The sequence below is a fragment of the Gasterosteus aculeatus genome, chromosome X (assembly GCF_964276395.1).
Source record: "Gasterosteus aculeatus chromosome X, fGasAcu3.hap1.1, whole genome shotgun sequence".
Lineage (NCBI taxonomy): Eukaryota > Metazoa > Chordata > Actinopteri > Perciformes > Gasterosteidae > Gasterosteus > Gasterosteus aculeatus.
Genome location: NC_135698.1, coordinates 2,459,993 through 2,480,435, shown reverse-complemented (window position 1 = coordinate 2,480,435; position 20,443 = coordinate 2,459,993). Strand labels below are relative to the sequence as shown.

Sequence of the window (20,443 nt, the reverse complement as noted above, 5' to 3'; positions counted from 1 at the left end):
GTTATTCCTTTTTAATAATAAAGATGTGAATCGGCTTACTTTGTAATTGTCTTTATGTAGCTGTTAATATCCACGTCTAACTGCCTTAATATCTATGGCTTGATCTGAGGTTATTCATATTGACCATCAAAGAAAAGTAATATTAGCCCACTCAGATATGTAAAACACAAATTAGTCCCAAACCTTTAAGTAGAACTCAAACCAGTTTTGTACTGTAAACTGTACTGTACCGAAGGTCCAACCAAGTTTTTCAACGTTCTGAAGACAATGGAGATGGTTTTGGATTTCAGGAAGGAAGCAGTCCCACTAGCCCATCCTTCTCTTTGCTGGGCTCTATACCCAGCACCTCAAGTGCAAGACAATTAGGGTGCACTTCTACACCGCCATTATTGAGTCCATTCTCTGCTCCTCCATCACCATCTGGTACGCTGCAGCCACTGTCAAGGACAAGGGCAGTCTACAGTGTGTCGTCCGCTCTGCAGAGAGGGTGATCAGCAACAATCTCCGTCCCTCCTTGACGTTTTGCTTCATGGACCCTAAAGCGTGGATTATAGCCGACCCTTCTCTCCACAAATCTATTTGTGTCCTTTCCATCTGGCAGGATGCTGCAGCCCATCAGGACCAAGTCACACAAACAGTTTCTTATAGTCGGGCTCATAAACAGAGCCCCACTGACTGACTTTGACATCCCAACTTCCTACCGGTCACACCCTTTGTACACATTGTACAGTATCTGTATCTGCACTTCATTTGGATTTTATATTATTTTTATATTCTTCTCTATTCTTTTGTAAATGTAATTGTTAATGTGTTAATTTGTCCTATTGTCTCATTGTCCAATGTATGTACCACCTGCCATGACAAATTCCTTGTCTATTTGGCAGTAAAAGGTTCTGATTCTGATTCTGGTTGGGTCAAGTAATATGTTGGGATCCTGTCAAAGGTATCAATGAGATCTGAAGTCACTCCCTGAGTGCTTCGCAGCTACTTAATGCTACCGTGGGGTCCGCTAAGCAGAACAAAGGCTCAGTATACTTTTCACTTTGTCCCAGCTGGAGGTGCAAAGCCATAAGAATCAACTGGCTCGAGTTTAAAAATAAAAAAGGATTGAAATTGAGTGAAATACGCTATTAAAAGTCTAATATGTCGCAAAGTAGAAAACTTGGTTCTGCACAGCCGATTCTGACCTCAAAGTATGGATCTCCAGAGATTCTGCCTGTCTTTCTAGTGCAGTCTTTCCATATTTCGTAGGGTGTGTTAATTTTTTTAACAGCCGCGTAGGATTGGCTGCACATTCAAACGTAGCTCCTCCCACATTGGCCATCGTGACATTCCTCTCTGCCTCCAGGGATTTCATGACCTTCCCTCCTGGCTACATCTGATTCTGGCCGAATCTGAAATCCCTCACTGTCCTCACCAATCTCTATTCACTTGATATTATAATACATTCAATATTACATCAACATGTAAATCGTTTTTTCAGGCAAATCATTTCCAAGTACATACAAAACCCTAACCCTTGACCTGAAATGTGCACCACCCTGTTTGGCAATGTGGTTTTTCAATAAAATAAAACATTTGCATAAAGCAAGCCAGTCCACTTTTCCATGTTGAGCATTCAAATTTAAAAAAATGATATGGAAAAAAAAAAATGACGATAAAAAGTTGCCATTAATTGTGATTTATTTTGAGTTAATGACATAAACGCGATTAATCATGATTAAATATTTGAATCATTTGACAGCACTAAACAACACACAAACTATAATAACACCAAATGCTGTCGTGTTATTATACTAAATAGCGTCCGTAGGTGCGACAGCTCCGTGGATTTCACCAACTTTCACCAACCAACCAACAGAAAGCTTATATATATTTTTTTTTCTGAAAAATGTTTTATTTTGAAAATTGCCCGGATTTTCTCCTAATTATGTGCGCTCGTCCCTCTGACATATTCCCCACGCGTCAGCAGGCGTTTTTTTCTTCACGTTTACAATTGTTCTCTTACCGTGCAGTTTCGCCCACCAGCGAACACAGAGCGCGCGACTACTACTTCCCCCCCCTCCCCCCACGTCGGACCTTCTCAACCGGTCCGTGAGGTAAAAGATTGGGGACCACTGCTCTAGCACATCCAAACTGCTTTTTTAAGGGCTACACACACGGTATTATTGAGTAAACTTCTTGCAATATTATTTAATATTGAGTAGCAGCGTTACAGCATTTTGTTGCAAAACCTTTGCGTTTGGGAGCGACTTTGCCAGAAATTTTCGGGCACACAGGGTTTTACTGTCAAGCGTAGCAGGTTGCTAGGCAGCGGATGCAGCAGAGCAAGAAAATAATAGTAACTCTGGAAAAATTACTGTTTTTCCTGTGTACCAGCAGCGAAGTAAGTATGACATGCCTGTGCACAGAAATATTATATAAATCCAAAAGTAATCACATTAAAATTATGTTTTTTCTACAAAAAGCTTATGAGGCCAACAGGTATTTGTAAATGCGAGTCACATTACTCAGCTATTATTTGAGGCTCTGACATTATTTCAATGAAGTCTTTTATATGACAATTTGTCATGCTAATTGGCTCATGACTTGTGAAAAAAAGACACTTTACTGTCATCTGGGATCAGATCAGTGGCCCTGCAATTATGGCTGCTGTCAGAGTTCTGTTTTATCTCTGCAAATGAAGAGGAAATGAATTCACCACCACTTTCTGATGGACAGTAGCTCAAAGAAAATATACAGCAATCACTTGACCCTGGCTGACAGAAACACATGTCAACACTATGCTCTCTGTCTTCTAGCCCCCACCCCGCCCTTTCCATTCCTTTTTGTCCTCCTCCCTCTGTCATCTCCCCTCTGAACACCTCTGCTCCCTTCAAACTTTTCCTCCAATTCTACCTTCTTCCATCTTTATGCTCTCCCCGTCCTCCTCCTTGTGTCTCAAATGCCGAGTTTCTGTCAAATGCTGACAGCTAACAAGTAATTATAGGTAATCATCTAAATGGACAGTAATTACTTCAATGAGGGAGGGGCTGGAGTTTGTCTTTACAATATTGTGAGTTAGATCCTACCCCTTGACTTGCTTTTATAAGTCCTTAACCCTACAGCAGTGCACTTACTACCCCGCCCGCCTCAACGCCCCGTCCCTCACACACACACACTGCCTGATTGTCACACTTGAAATTTATCATTTAATTTAACTTTTGAATTTATTTTCAATGCTGGTCTATGTTAGGTTTTTGAAATATTTTTTCAATATTTTTTAATTTGTTCTCAAATGTTTACTTGCTTACATTTTGCAATGATACGTTTGTCATTTGATCCTGTGTCCTTTAACTGTCAAACCCTCTGAGATTTGATCTTACAAACATACATATCCAAGTAGAACGTCAGAAATTTGACGTAAATGTCCCCTCTTTCGGATAGGTAAGCTAGCATTGCCCTAAACCTGTCATTTGCGGCATGACCTTTAACTACTGAACATAGACTGTTTCTGCTGGTTGAAGCCAAACTCAGGCCAAAAGTTTTGATAATTTGAAAAGAAATCTGAACCTGAAAGTTAAACTTGTAAACATTGAAAAATACAACATTGTATCCAAAATGGAAACAAGTGGATAAATATTTGTGGGTTTAATATAGTTTTGACGCAGTTTAATTCTTATTTTTATAATATATTATAATTATGTACATTTTTTAAATATAATCTTTTTTTTTAATTCTTCACTTATTGATATATTTTTTGATAGGGCTTGTGGCCTGGATTTGGCTCCATACTGCTGCTCCCTCATGAGAAAAACATTTCTGCAGGTATGTGTTCAGAAAAAATCTTAAATATGATTATAAATGTTAGACTAACTTGTTTTTCTATACTAAACTAGGAAAATCTAAAAAAATTGAATCGCGATTAAAAATTGTAATCATTGCCCAGGACTAATATATACATATATACATGTATATATATTATGTATATATATATATATATATATATATATATATATATATATATATGTATATATTGCTATACATGTATAGATTTTTTACAGAAAAGCAGGATGTTCATCCATTCCCTCAGGCCGTAGTGCTCTTGAGCGTGAGAGATCCATCATTCATCTATAGGTCTGTGACATCTCCTGTCTAAGTGTGATCTCTCTCCTCGCTCTAATGTTTATTATCTTCATTTCACAGAGTCTCAATTAACAACTTACTTCAGGTCAATGATTAACAATTAGCTGAATAAGACCCTGACATGCCAACAGGACCGGAGAACGGGGCTGAGGGTCCACATCGCAGAAATATTGAAATAGTGGGTATTTTCTTCTTCTGTTTCAAATCCAGTGGTTCAAAAGCAAAAGCATTTGATGTGTCCAACAATCCTTTAAATAAGGATTAGCATAACACATGAGAATTCCCTTCTCTGTATTGCATTTTGTATCCGTTCATTTGAATTAGCATGCACTGTATTCCACTCCCTTTTGTGTTGGGACGAAGTACACCCCTAAAGCCTGGAATAATCACGGTATACCCCAAGTCATGTATACCACGGCGGTATCATTATTTGAATTGTGGTGATACTTTGTATTTGTTTGAGTGCACGCACACAAATGTTAGGTAGTATTGAATTTCCTGTCAGTGGGTTTCAGCCAACCAGCCAGACCGAGCATCTGCCTCACGGGTCAATCGGATAATTGGACTGTTCCATTCTGCAACCGCGAGAGGGGCGTTGTCAGAAGCCTTCGCATCAGACCTACACAGGAGGACTGTCTTCACACCCTGCAATTAACTATGGACTGGCCAGCCTAGTACGAACCTGCAGTTTGGAAGTGTATTTTCTTTCTAGGGGGGCACTCACTATGTTTGACGCAGTATTTTAGATCAATTAGATCAAACTCAGTCAAATATGTTGTGGTTATTTCATTATTCTGAGTTGTCACTTAGTTTGATTTTGTTACCCATTACCTGCGTAAATATCTTGGGTGAATAAAATCCCTACGTTTCTCACTGTACCCGCTCTCCCCGGCTTCCCGGTGGCCCTGAAGTGCAAAACACAACGGCAAATAGGAAAACACAACGAAATTAACTTCTTACGGAAAGGGTAGGGCCTCATAGCAGGAAGCAGAGGACGGATCCTTCTGATAGGACAGATTGTATGTCTTTTAACCCTCTTAATCCGAAGCGTTTCGCCGGCGACGGAAGGTGACATGGAGGATTCAAATTACCGTGACTCCTTAACTATTTGCACAATCGGATTCTGAAAGCTGAGAAATGCCGCTTTCTAGATATCCTGTCAATCAATAAATCAGTGGCGGGACTGAGAGCCTGCGATGACGGGGGGGAGTGAGCGCATTAGGAGAGCCGCAGCAGAAAGTCACGGAGAGATGACGATGTTTTACGAGTGTCTTAAAAGTGTCCTACAAGTGTCCTACTAGTCACCATTGTTTTAACAGTGTTTTGTTGTCCAATTACATTTAGGTGTTGTAAATAAAAGTTTAGTGGGGGTGGTGACACTTGAGAGCCCTGTATCATTTCCTGAAAAAGACAGACAGTCCGTCTGTCCAATCAGAAGGGTCTGTCCTCTGCTATAAGGCCCTACCCTTTCCGTAAGGAGTTAATTTCGTTGTGTTTTCCTATTTGCTGTTGTGTTTTGCACACAGTACCCTGTCCACAGTCCCATCATTTTTGTTGATATCTTTCTGAAACTGATATGAACAGGAATTTGGCTTTCAAATAAAAGCTATATGTCTTCACAGTACAGTTTTATAAATATCTGTATTGGGGGGCAGAACTTTGATTGTACATTCCTGCAGGAGTCCAATACAGAGAACCCGAACAGCTACTGCAAGCGCGTCCATTGTTAGATCAACATTGGTTGGACACTTGTAACGCTAAAAAGATCCAACCTTCACTCAATATTACATTAGATTACATTACAGGTCATTTAGCTGACGCTTTTTATCCAAAGCGACTTACATTACATTTTTAACACTTAGGGGTCAGGTGTCTTGCTCAGGGACACTTCAACATGGGACATGGGGCAGCCAGGACTCGCACCACCAATATAATTAATTACATTAACTCCAAAAAATATTTATTGATTAAAAATAACAATAAACACTCACACAGATCACAAAAAGTTCCACCTTTTATCTACCCTACCCCAAACCCTCTCCGTCAATACACACATATACACACACACACACACACACACACAAACAGAAACACAGACACACACACACATTTAATAGCTGCTAGGAAATCACATTTGGTAAATTGCATTGTGGCACTAACCTTTCTCTCCTAATTAAATGAGTAGGGAGAGGAGGCCTGCCTTAATGAAGTCAGCAATATGCTGTTACACACACACACAGACAGACACACACATAAATATCTACCAGCAGTGGTCGGGCGGGGTAGATCAGCTTCTATCATTTTTAAAAAAAAAGAGATTTTAAATCTCTTGATTGTGTAATTTCATTTTCTTTTCTTCCTCATTAAGCTAATAAACTCAACTATAAGCAGTGTCGAGTTTTAAATCTCATAGTGGGGAAGTACAACTGGTCTCACTGCCTTGATACCAATGCACCAAGGCGCCCTTTAGCAACTTTATGAGATGCACCAGGCTGTCAACTAACTTCAATGTAAACCCCTGTTGGGACATCATCATGTGGTTGGAACAAAGAGAATTGGGCCTACATGGGCTGCATGTTCACAGCCTGATTTGGGTGAAGATCATACAAAACCCCCAAAAGTAGTAAAATTCACACATATGTGGGATTGGTCCGAACTCAGCACTGAGGCCTCATTGGAAAAGAGGGCGACAGATACGGCCCTGACGTCACTGAAATTACAAATATCATTGTCACCTACAGCTCCATGCCATCCATGGGATGTAATTCGCACAACATCGTTGCCAAATGGGGGACTTGAGGGTGGAAAAGACCCTTGTTCTCTTCTCTATAGTGACCTCTAGTGAGTCCAATTACTGAACCCCCCAGCAGAGCACGGGCATAGAAGAGGACACTAGTTTTCTGCTCATATCAAAAGATCAAGAAAAAAGTATTGACTTTTTAAAAACAGCATCAGTGTTCTTTTTCCAGTTTAATTTACAGTCCAGATAGACCCCAGAATAAGAGACTGGACAATTTGACCAGTGTTGACCCGCAATTATCACCCGGTCGGGGGAGGGGTCCTCCTCCTTCTTCCTTCTAAAATCAATAACCAACTCTTTCCCCAACTTTTAGTTTGAAAGAATTGTCTTTCTAACAAAGGATTCAACCTCCCATTTATAGGCCAGGTCATCTGAGAACTTTGAGATGTTACAGGATACTTGATTCTGCCTATAGTCAGCTGTATGGAGTGAGAATAAAAATGGAGGTTAAAACGGTTCCCTGTTGTACTCCAGTTTTAGTTAAAATAGCGTCAGAAGGTTTTCTATGCAGCCTGACAAAATGTGTTCCAGACAAAAGGTGATCCAAGAAAGGAGCACAACAAAAGTTCTAATAGCTTTAAACTGTCTTCCACCGAAGGCGCTTGGGACCAGGGGGCGTCACATGTGCTGCACAACAGTACAGGAAATAGTGACAAACAAGAAATCCAGTTGGGGTGTGGTTTGCGAGGGTGTGATTTGCGGAGGTATGGCAGCGGTCAGCCAATTCCTAAACTGATGACTAATAGAGGCTCTCAGCCAATCCTGGGGCTGGATGGTTTTGATGACATATTGACCAATGCGTGGAATTACTTTGAAATATAAAGACTGAATTTAAAAAACATGAGGGTCGGGCAGCCCAGACTGTTGGGTTCAATCACTTTGAGACTTGATTCCATTGAATATGTTTGTTTGTGATTCACACTATGACTGTACTTGGTTTTGATATAGAATAAATATTGAGTTGATTTAATTGAACCATCTATTCAGATCTATTTTGGCAACGAACCTCCGGAGAGGGGCCTGCCTCAGAAGACGGACCGGACTCAAATTCTTACACTAGCCGATAACAAGACATGCTCCTAAACCATGGCATCAGATAAACATTGACTGTTGCCAAGTGCCAGAGCTGCTGTGTGCGTGTTCATTACTGAAGTTGATAGGGTTTACATCTGAGTTAGTCCAAAGCCTGGAGCGTCCCAAACAGAAAGGGTGTGTTGGTGTCAGAACGCCAAGGACCACTGACTAAGCAGGCAAATATTTTGAGGTGGAAGCCTTCAATGGCGCCCGCCAAGACAGTGTGTCAGTGTTCATAGAAAAATCATACATGATTACGTTGAAAAACGTCACAGAAGTTGGTTTCCCTGAAGACACATAGCAGAGCGCAGTAGTTCTAAAATCTTGGCTTAAGCCCTGAGCAAGACAAATTTCAAATTTGTAAATTTCTCTATTGAAAAAAACTGTTTTAAGCTTCTTTGGCTGGGAAAGCTGCAGAGAATACATTTTCCTAGCCCCATCATTAGCCCCATGGTAATTTTGCATTTGTTTTGTTTTGATTATTTTTTCTGGTCCAATCTTTAATATCATCTCTTAAATCTAACGCACTTAAATTGCTGTAATCAAACATATTACATTAATGAACGAATCAGAATAATTTCCTCTTTGAAAATGCATCAACCTTCAATCTTCAGAGCCCGCTCTGAAGATTGTTCTGTTCCTAAAAGACATTTCATTAAGTGTATCCATTTAGTTACAGAATTGAAAATCTAATTGGGAACTCGTTGTAATATCTGTGGGTATGCTTATGTGTGATCGTGCGTGTGTGTCCAGTGAATTAAAGAGAGCTTTTAATTGCATTGTTCTTTGATCAAGGCATGTTTATTAGTGGGTGAAAGTCACATTAACCTTTCCGTCGGCCCTGGCATTTCCTCTTCTCCTAAATGGAGAATTAAAGACCATTGGAAAGTCATTAGTGAAATTTACTGCTTCTGTTGGCTGGTCAGCCGTTAGAGAGGCTGCAGGACCACATAACATTGTTTACTGTGTTCTGCCATGTCCCTTTTTGTAGAAGTACATGAAGATGAAAACATTTTCCTTCCAGAAGAATAATCATTTCTTCAGTTAAGAGCCAACATTAAGTTAGAACGCTACAAGCTCCAACTATGTGTAAATGACCATTTCATCCTGAGGACACTCCTATTCAGTGTTATGTACACAAAAATACATCTATGACCAGCTGTTGGAGCGCTAGCTTTGGGATATTCAATGTTGAAATTCATTATAATCACACTTTGCATGTAAGAAGTGGACGTAATTGTTGTGATGTAGCTCATTGGTAAGTGGATGCCATTTTTTAGCCTCTAAATGGCGTTTTAGCAACTACTCGTGCGATCGTCGTTGAAACAACATCACATCAGAACACTCACGGGAGTTCCCCTTTATCCAGACAGAAAATATATCCGGATAGACAAAGTAGTTCCAGGGTAATTACACTTTTTTATCACGGGTTGTGCCATTCTCAGAGCAAAGGCCAAAAAATCAAGCCAGGGACTTTACATGGCTGATGAGGTTTAAATAAAGCATCACATTAGTTCATGCAGGAAACAGTCGCTCTTAGCTGTAACCAGCTGACAGTCAGCCTATGGAATCATCAATTCCAATCGGCCACATACCAATTACAGCCCACTCTCACTTCAAGAAGGTTGATTAAATATGACTTCATCCTCACAGATCCTCTCCACACCAATGCTTTTGGTGCACGGACCGTACAGCTTGCAAGGCTTCGTGTCCCCCACTCCAGCCTCTACCCTTTTTAGTTCACCGTTAATTTTACATGGCAAATGATTAAAATGGTATTCAATTTTTATTTCTCACTCATTCCTGTAAACCTCGGGGATTTGTACCCACCGCTCCCCGTCTCGGTTTAGTAGCTACTTGCACTTGTTTGAGCATTCTTAAAATGGAGCCACCAGCGGCAAATTTAACTCTATTGTGTCAACAATGAAGAAACTCAACCTGCCAAAGACGATGATGGTCCACTTCTACACGGCCATCATCGAGTCCATCTTCTGCTCCTCCATCACCGTCTGGTACGCTGCAGCCACAGCCAAGGACAAGGGCAGGCTGCAGCGTGTAAAAAGATCGCGGCCGACCCCTCCCACCCCGGACAAAAACTGTTTGTGCCCCTTCCATCTGGCAGGAGGCTGAGGTCCATCAGGACTACGACCTCCCGCCACACGAACAGTTTCTTCCCGTCGGCAGTCGGGCTCATCAACAGAGCCGGTCCCCCACTGCCTGACTATAACACTCCACCGGTCACTCCCCTTCACACTGCACACGTCACTTTGACTGCAATTCATCACTTTGTCACTTGTCACTTTGTCTCTTGTCTGTTACTTGTTTGTTAGTGCACTTTATGCTTAATATTTTTCTTTTTAACTTTTTAATATTTAAAATTTTTTAACTTTATTCCCTTGTTTTATACTAACCCATAGCCTTAGCCTTATTCTACTAACCCATTGCATTAGCATTTCATTCCACTTTATTTTATTACTTGTGCACTGTTGTCTTGTCTGTCTACTGTCACGCACTAACCGCCAAGACAAATTCCCTGTATGTTTGACATATTTTGGCTAATAAATGTTTCCTGATTCCTGATTCCTGATTCCTGAAATGGCTTGAAATGATATGACGAGTGTTCCAGACTGAATCACTTTTCTGAATACTACCTTATAACTCTGTTATGTTGTTTATTCTGTACATCTATCACTTCTGATATCCATATTTTGCACTTCTGGCCATCCTGTGGGGGCTACCCCTTCTTGGTTGCTCACCCCAAGGTTCCTTCCTTTTTCTTTCTCCCCGTTACAGGGTTTTGATTCAGGAAGTATTTCAGATTGTAAACTGCCCTCGGCACTCAAGTTCGGGTCGGGTCTTCTTGGAAGGAGACTGCCGGCGGTCGCTCTTGTTATGTTGTTAAATGGCGCGTTGCGAGACTCGTCGTGCAGACAAGCAAAGATGACGTGCAGGATATATTTTGTGCAAATTTCTTAATGTACAAGTACAACTGGGTACATTCCATGTTTAAAAAACACAAATAGACACATATTGACATATATTTGTCAAATGTATTAATTTTTTTTTAAATTATAATCTTTTTTTTTGTAGCTTAAGGTGGGGCCGTTCCCCATTGCCCTCTATGGACCAGCCGCCACTGTTCCTGTTACTGTAAACTATGTGTCCCTCGTCTCGTTGTTGGTTTGTCCGTAATGTGTCGATGTCACTGCTGCTCTTCCTCGCTAGGAATCCTCTTGCATATGTGGTTTTAACTATAAACAATGTTCAGACTTAGGTTATATCCATACTGTATTGCTGGCTGCAGCAAACACGCAATACAGACACCTGTCCCCACTACATCCATACTGGGAAGTAAGCAGCGACAGTCCTAATTTAAATGGGAAGATAGATACTGTAGACAAAACATCCTTGGAAAAATAGGGTCACTGAACAAAACTAGGCATAATTTGTTACAGTTGAATATTGAATATAACAATTATGAGATAACATAGGTATGTTCTCAATGCCTTATTTACATTAGCATCATGAAAAAGGTGTTTCCAAACCTTTTTTTTATAAAGGCATTTTGCAGAACAAAAAAAATATTATATACTATTATACAATAATATTATATACTATCGTTTTCTCTTTCTGAAATTCAATTAAAGGCTGTATGTCATTTTTTTCAAACGTATGGTTAATAATCAGTGACAGCACCTCTGATGTGTGTTGTCTGAGGCTCACTGTTGTGTGAGTAACTTCTTCTTAATGGATAAGTGTTGAAAGAGCAAAAGGTAGATAGATATCCATTCTTAACTTTTCAACGTTTGTTCCATCCAGCTGTAAAAAAACATATGATTGCTAACAGTGTAGATGATTTTAAATTACTGCAGCTCAGACATGAGAACCGTGTTACAATAATTGTAAACAAAAAATAAACCCATTGTTGTCCTTTAATAGAAAAAAATGGTTAGCTAAAAATATGTGGATAAATTATTTCTGTCGAATAGATAAAATACTAATCTTAAACATATAGGTTCATATTGACTACTGAGCTGGTCATACAAACCTGTTGGATCTGCTGATGAAAAGTTCAGCACATTTTGCAGTAAACAGAGTCCCCTGGTGGTGGGGACAGATCGTGGAAGAGACGGACCCTCCCGACTTGAGGACAAGAGACGTCAACCGGAGTTTGAACAAAACAAAGCAATTTTGATAATCATTTATTCTTTTAGGTTTTGTCATGATAATCCAATATTTTTTTTACATATGCTTGTTTTCAGCAATTAGAAATACCAAACTATTAAAAATAAAATGACTAATACCAATTACGGAATTACAGATTCCGAAAAAATAATAAAGGGGCAAAATCAGGAAACAAAATCCATAAAGGTTTGAATTTGAGCAAAAGTCACAGTATGCACATCGTAAGAAACGTATGGTGAGATTCACAGTTATTAAATGTAATATCTTACTTAAATATTTACTGTATTGTTGGTTAACCTCAAAATTTACACATTTTTAAGCTTTGACAGTATCTGAGGGGAGACAGCAGACTATAATGTATTCTTATAGTCTGCTGTCGTATGTAGCAGTAACATTGATAATATATTTTCACATAATGGATGTGCGTAATGCACAACAAATTTTGTCTTCTTTTGATAACCCAGTGACTTTGATCTTTTATGTCTTCTAAAATGTGCATAACTGACAAGCAACTGTAATCTTATAAAAATCTGAAATATTAGCAGTCATAAAACAACGGATTCTTGATTCCCAAAAGCATAAACATTGCAACATTTGAAACATCGGCAGTAAAAAAACAGATGAGGCCTTTTTTTTACTCTGCACTCTTAATGTACATAACCAAATGCAAAAAAAAGTGCAAAAGTTATTAATTCCCCTGAAATCCACAGATTGTATGGAATATACCATAGTAAAAAGGTGCCATACTTAGCCATTGGAACGGGCATATGTGTACGATGTAAAAGTTATCAAAGCATTTAAATTAAATTATCAACAATAATTCAGAATAATAGTGTTTTACGTAAAAAGAGAGCTCACCATGTTCCACAGTTGAACTTAACTGAGTAAATTTGTCTTTGGCTCCTTGGCATTTCCAACACTGTCAGAACAAAAATGTACTTGATTTTATTGAAAGAACAAGATTTTACACCTGTGGGAGATTAATGTCCCACACGTATAGTGGCGTCTGGCATACCTGGGCGAGCCAGTGCTTATCATTGTCATTTATTGGATGAAGCAGTACATGGTCTTATCTCTTCTGACACACTTTGTCTGTTAACCCTTTCCTGCTTGCTCCCTTTTGAAGGTTCTTGTCAGACTTTTATGGAACAGGATGCCACCCCCTAACTATAGATGCTTTTTCTGCAGTTCCAAACTTTTTTTTTGCAATTATCTACGGTGGCTCTGAAGTGCAAATCACAACGACAAATAAGAAAGCACAACGGCAAATAGGAAAACACAACGACATTAACTTCTTACGGAAAGGGTAGGGCCTTACAGCAGAGAACGGACCCTTCTGATTGGACAGACGGACTGTGTGTCTCTTGTCACTTGTCGCGTCATTGTCTATCGTCCTGGATGTTCCTCGTTCCTGCCTGCCTGGTCCTGCCCGTTGGCCTTTTGCTTTTTGCATTTTGACTATTAAAGTATTTTTTGCTTTAAACTCTGCATTTGACACAGGTGGAAACAATCAGACAATCACAGGCGATGACAGGACAAGGCAGGAAGTGAAGTTACCCAGGGAGACAGGAAGCAGAAAACTACACAATAAGACAGGAAATAAAACCACACCGTGACAGTCCTACTCTGCCCCTAATTGGGTAATACTCGCTGCCATCGATGGTTTAATTGGCCGTAAACCGGAAACAAACCAATCAGTCAGAGGAGCATTAGCGTTAGTTAACTTGTTGGAGAGGAGGAAGGGTAATGGAGGATTTGAGGTTACCTAAAAAGCGGAGAAATTGGACCAGCCAGTAAGTAACTTGATACCGAGCTAAATGTGAAAGCAAATAAAACGAGTTGCCTCGTAAAAGCAGAATATTAAATGATAGATCATGAAGGTCAGTCGCTGTTCCTCTGATAAAATGACATGTGGTTACAAGGCCGGCAGCACAGTGAGACAAGGAGAGAGACAGACCTGCTGAAATCACCAAATCAGAATTACACTATTTCTTTAGATGTGAATTCAAATGGTCAATGTGGTCCTCGAAACTATGTTCTAAATGTGCGATTTTTCATAAATAAATATAGAATTGCAATGCACTTCCCAATAAATACCCTTCCCCATAAAAAACTGATGGGGAAGGGTATTCATTTGGACCCCCCCCCCCCCCCCTGTGTCTAAACCAGTGATTCTCAACTGTTGGGTCGCGACCCATCTAAACCATGGTTACGCCCCTGCCAATTAACATTGTGTTAGTAGTGGTATATGTGTCACGGTTTGGGTTAATGTCTGGTTTTATTTTGTAGTTTCCTTCCTCTGTTCTCCCTGGGTCACGTCACTTCCTGCCTTGTCCTGTCGTCCGCTGTGATTGTCTGTCATGTCATGATTGTTCCCAGCTGTGTCCAATCACCTGCACCTCCCTTGTGTATTTAAGCCGTGTGTGTCGGTTGTCACTTGTCCCGTCGTTGTTCAATGTATGGAAGTCCTAGTCCCTGTCCACGATCTCGTTCCTGTCTTCGTTTTTTGCCCCTTCGGCCTTTTGCTTTTGACAATTAAAGTCCCTTTTCTTTTTGAAAACTCTGCGTCTGAGTCCTACCTTCCCCGCCATGCAGCTCCCTGACAATATGTACTTCAAATAATAACTTGCTCAATTTTCAACCGATTTTGAAACAGTTTGGTTTGTTATAAACGTCAGAGATGTAGTTATGACACTGCATACGCGGACGTTCGACTCCGTTGGCCAGCAACGCGGGCGAGACATCTAGCCTGTATATGTGTGTATATATATATATGTGTGTGTGTGTGTATATATATATATATGTGTGTGTATATATATATATGTGTGTGTGTATATATATATGTGTGTGTGTATATATATATGTGTGTGTATATATATATATATATATATATATATATATATATATATGTATGTGTATATATATTTATGTATGTGTGTATATATATTTATGTATGTATGTATGTATATATATTTATGTATATATATATATAAATATGTATGTGTATATATATATGTATGTGTATATATATGTATATATATATATATATATATATATATATATATATATATATATATATATGTATACATATGTGTGTACTTGACTCTTACTCTTGACTCTTACTGTGAAAATGTCTGTACTTCCGGTCCAGCTGCTGTGCTTCGTATTTCGTTTTATAGATGAAAGCCCAAAAACTGATTTAAGAAAGAAAAATGCGTTTTTTTCTCTTTTTTTTTTTATTTGGACAAGGAAAACAGGCAAACAGGCAAACAGGCAAACAGGCCGCCCATTTCCGCTTTCTAGTTTTCAGTTTAAAAAAAAAACTATGGTACTTCCGTATTTTACGCTAAAAGTAATGCCAAACGTTACGCGGAGCTACTCGGTCCTTTGAGTTTGACATATATCCTACATCACAACATGCAACGTAAAGTTGATCCGTCCCAGCTTCGAACCCCGCCAGCTCCCCCCACGGCCGTCCCCAAATAGAACCGCCTCCAGATGTGCGCGCTGCGCCCCCTCGTGCGTCACACGGAGCCGCCGCTCGGAGGAGGAAAGATGTCCGCGCTCGCGCTGCCGCTGCTGCTGCTGCTGCTGCCTCTGACTTTGTGCGCGTGGGCAGCGCACGGCGCGGTGGAGCGGCGGGACGCCATCGGTCTGAACGAGATGTTCCGAGAGGTGGAGGAGTTGATGGAGGACACCCGGCACCTCCTGGAGGAAGCCGTGGAGCAGGTTGGGCCTCCGCTGGATAGTTTCCTTTCATCCACGACATAGAGATCACCATCAATCGTAGTTGCCCCCTGAGGACCCTTCCTCTCCACATGGAGGCTGAATGTAGACATAATGTAGGTGCTTTATTCTGTGAGAGATTCATTCATGAATTCCGTTTGTACCTGAACATTCAAACCAACAGATAACTACCGAGAGTGCAAAATCCTCCCTTACCTCACCGGATGAAACAAATAAGGCAACGATGGATGGAGGCAGAGCGGTCCGGGTCCCATACGGAGCTGACAAGGTAGGGGCCCCCTTTTTTTTTTTATATAACACGGTCAAAACTCTCAGAAATAACCTTTTCATCTCAGCAGCCACGATTTCATGAACAGATAAAAACAATTGTAGCTTACAGTTTTACTACTTTTACATCTTTATTGGGTTCAGTAGGGACTCTAAGGTTCTGATACCGATAACAAACTCTGTGGGTAGTTTTCCTTTTATTGATACAACATGTCACTCCGTTTTGCCGTAGGAGACGTATAATAAAACAGGATATGTTCACCCTCCACGCGTCCATGCCGAGACTTCTGGCCATTGGAACAGTGCGGATCACGTGAGTCTCCTGCTTCCTCGGTCCGATCCGCGTCAATATTAGAACGGACGCATTGTGGCCTGTTAGTGTCCTTGTAGTTTGTTTTCAGCTCACATTATTACAATTGACCAAAATAATTCTCATGTTTCGCTTCCCTCGGAGGTTTGATTTAATTAGTTCAATTTTATATTGCTTTTATATTAGATGTATTGTCTGAACTGCTTTGTAAAGAGGTAAATCATCCAGCAAACAGACCCAACATGTATAGCTTTCACGGTTCTTCCTAACAGGAGGCCCGGCATGGATGGAGCTCTCTGTTTTTCCATTTTCCGTTACCACACAGCGGTTTTGATCTTTCACTTTCCTGTGAGCTTTTAATAGACTTTGCATGTGGAAAAGAAATAAAAATTCCAGCCGGTGAGTGGAGTCAAACTCAAATTACACTCCGGGAAGTTGCAGTCGAGTTGGTGCACTTCATGGAAAATACCCAGTAATACCCCAACTAAATGTCCCTCGGTTGCTGATGGAACTTTTTAAAGGGGGATTTTAGCAGCTGGAATGTTCACAGCAGTTAGTTCACCAAACGTTGTTGCAGCTTCATATAAGAAAAAAACTGCCGTAGAAATCCTCGGCTGCTGTGTTTACCTGTTGTTTCAAAATAACCCAGTTACAGTTGATCCCATAGTTAAGATTCAGCATCATTGAGTCGCTCCTGTGGATTAACAGCGGTCATATTTCTCGCTTTTTCGTCTTACTGGATCATTTTCCTCCACTCGTGAGATGATCCCGTATCGCCATCTGGAGTTAAGCGGAAGTGTGGACACTTGGAGAAGAACAATTGTGTTTACTGCATTGACCCCGTGTGCCATTGTTGGCCGCGGTTTTTGAGAACCGCCAATTCTGCGTTTGCCCTTGAAGGTTAAGAAAGTAAAAGCTCTCTTTAATCGATCTTTAATCAAGAATCAAAATCAGCTTTCATGACCGAAAGAGCTCCGTCCCGTAAGACGTAGAAAACACACAGCTGTTATTGGATCAATCCGAACGAGGCGACGCGGACGGCATCGGGCTTGTTGCTGCCTGTCGGTCGTCACCTAGAATTAAAATACCGAGAGTCGGTGAAGTGTGAGCCGAGGGTGGGCCCGTGTCTCCTGCCCCTGGGGTTCTCTGCTTCATGAACGCGTCACAAAGGCTGTGCCCTCTTGAGAGTCGGCAAACCCGGGGGCACGTGAACCAAATTTACCCTTTTGGCGAATCAGCTGAGCTGCCCGGGACACCGCCTCAAAGCCGCCGCAATAAGTCACGGTTTCGGGGAACTGGGTTTATCAGGTTCCCACACTGATTTCCCAAAGGCAGCCCATGAAGATAAAGACCGGGAGTGAGATCAAAACAGGGCCTGTTCCTCTACCCACTGGAAAAGTGTTGCATGCTGTATTTAATATGTTCTTGTAGACAATTGGTTAAACAAACAGGAATTTACACCATATTTTGAATTCAACCATAAGAAGCTTTGGCAGCAGTACAAGTTTAGGATGAAGATCATGATCATAGAGCAGATCTGGAAAACTCTGATGTCACTCTTATGTTCGTCAGGCAGTTTCCATGGAGATGGAGAAAAACTTCAACTCCACGGAGAAGATAGGAAAATGAGAAGAGAATGTAACCCCCAACAATAGTTGGTTGGCAGCTTCAGCTTCAGTATGAGCCTGTGTTATAGATCAATGCAATTATTACTATACTATACATATATAATACTATAATAAATACAACAAAATTACAAATAATGAAGTTGAAATGTTTAAAACCCACACAATGCTGTTTTTTTATTTGTGTAAATTTAAAGATGTAGGCATAAATATATGCATGTAACCCTTTTGTCATCTCTCAATCCAGGAGTGCATGGTGGATGAGGACTGCGGTCTCCTCAAATACTGCTTGTACGAGATTGAGAACTCCAAGTGCCTCCCCTGCATACAAACGGACATGGTGGGGATTCAGCCCAACGGTTTGAGTTTGCGATCGACGGCACAAACAATTTAACGGTGACCAGAGACACTGTTTTAAATAATCCATATGATCCATGTGATCTCCGAAAGTTACCATAAAATAGTCACTTGGAAGATGCAAAAAGGCCACGAATCACTCGCGAAATCAATGTCACAGAAAAGGCAAATGGCTCTAATCGCACGAGATCGTGACTGACGGAATATTCATCTGCATGAAGATCACCCTTTCCTACCCTGTGTGCATTTAGCATTTCTACTCCCGTGCAAAGTTGAAGGGGCCACCGCTAACAGCTCGACGGATAGCTCAAGTGGATACTGCTGCACCAAACATAAGAAGCGTGCGTTCGTTTTGTGTGTCCCCGCCCAGCCGTGCACTATGGACGAGGAGTGTTGCTCGGACCGGTTGTGCGTGTGGGGTCAGTGCACGGTCAACGCCACCAAAGGAACGGAGGGATCCATCTGCCAGGGTCAGAGAGACTGCAGGCCAGATCTCTGCTGCGCCTTCCAACGAGGTGACGGTTCTTTTGCCTTAGACCAGGGGTCTCAAACTCAAATCAGCTGCGGGCCAGATGCAGCCCACTTCCACCGAACGCGGGCCAGACTAGCGTCCGAACGGCATGGTCGACAATAACACAACTTAACACTCACTTTCAAAAGCAGTCATTGAACCCCACCCTGGGGGATCGGTCCGAATGAGACTACAACACTAGTCCTCCTTTAACTCAGCGGGGGAGACCTAAGGTCATGTGACCCTGGAATTCCTTTATAGCCAAACGTGAAGTTACGTGAATCGAAGCTGCGTAGTGATGGACGGAGACGCTCGTCGGTGACGTCAGATGCTTCATGTGTTGTTAGTGTGAGTCGTAAAGGAAAACTTTATTAAACGAGCGATGCTAACGGTTAGTCACATGATCACCTGCGCGAAAGAGGGCAGGAAACTGAATTTCACCCTCCTGCTCTCTGCACCTCGGCCGACACACACGACCCGCCCCCCATGTCAGCCACACGCATGCCACGTTCACTGGACAAGCACACAGTAGGAAACCAGAACATCATAACATGTCCCACACAGCAGCTGACAGTGGGCCGCACTAACATTACACTTTCATATTAAGGATGGGGCCACAAAATATCGTCCGCAATTGGCCCGCGGGCCGCGAGTTTGAGACCCCTGTCTTAGACCGTTCTTTATGTCTGTGAATCGGGGGGCGCGGGTGTCTCAAGTGGGCTTTCGTATTTCGTGTTCGGGTGCCCCACTGTGACGGGCCGGGCCATTGTTTCCTCTCTCCGCTGCCTCCGCAGAGCTGTTGTTTCCAGTTTGTAATCCCAAACCGGAGAAGGGGGAGTCCTGTCTGAGCCGCCCCAACCTGCTGGCGGACATGCTGGCCTGGGACCAGGAGGGTCCCCGCGACCACTGCCCCTGTGCCGACGACCTCCAGTGCCAATCTCGCAGGTGAGAGCAAACAAAGTCGACACGTTCACGCTAATAACACCCCTGAAATGAGAATGTGACGTTTCTCTAACTTGCTCTTTCTTCCTCACGCAGACAAGGATCTGTTTGTGGAGAGTAGCACTGGAGATGGAGAGCGCATGAACATCCGCGTCCTGCTGATCAACGGTAGAGACAGATGCTGTTTTCCAGACACGACTTGCACTGTACTGTTTATGCCTTATAAATAAATGAAATGAAACACCTGCCATAAACAAGGTGAACGTTGACTATTGCCAGAGACTCCAGGTCATCTGCCGCCTTAAGAAATACCATTTTAATTCCTCAGTTAAAAAGCTGTGTATTCATGTTAATAAACGTCAAAGAGACCACCTTTGTACCTGAAACACATCTTGTACACATGCTGTTAATACAAATTGGTGACCTGCCAGCCTCACTTGCACACATTTTAATATTTTGACACCTACAAAGTTTGGCTGAGACACTAAGCACGCATCAAG

The 20,443-nt window shown here is 41.5% G+C and overlaps 1 protein-coding gene across 1 annotated transcript; it reads left to right on the top strand.

Moving 5' to 3' along the window:
- Positions 1-15,514: 15,514 nt before the first annotated feature.
- Positions 15,515-20,329, top strand: LOC120809600 (dickkopf-related protein 3). The gene is made up of 7 exons (XM_040163520.2): positions 15,515-15,913; positions 16,095-16,199; positions 16,431-16,511; positions 18,381-18,473; positions 18,861-19,005; positions 19,796-19,946; positions 20,040-20,329. The coding sequence occupies exons 1-7, from the start codon at positions 15,683-15,685 to the stop codon at positions 20,062-20,064; spliced, it is 831 nt and encodes a 276-aa protein (XP_040019454.2). The 5' UTR covers positions 15,515-15,682; the 3' UTR covers positions 20,065-20,329.
- Positions 20,330-20,443: the final 114 nt, after the last annotated feature.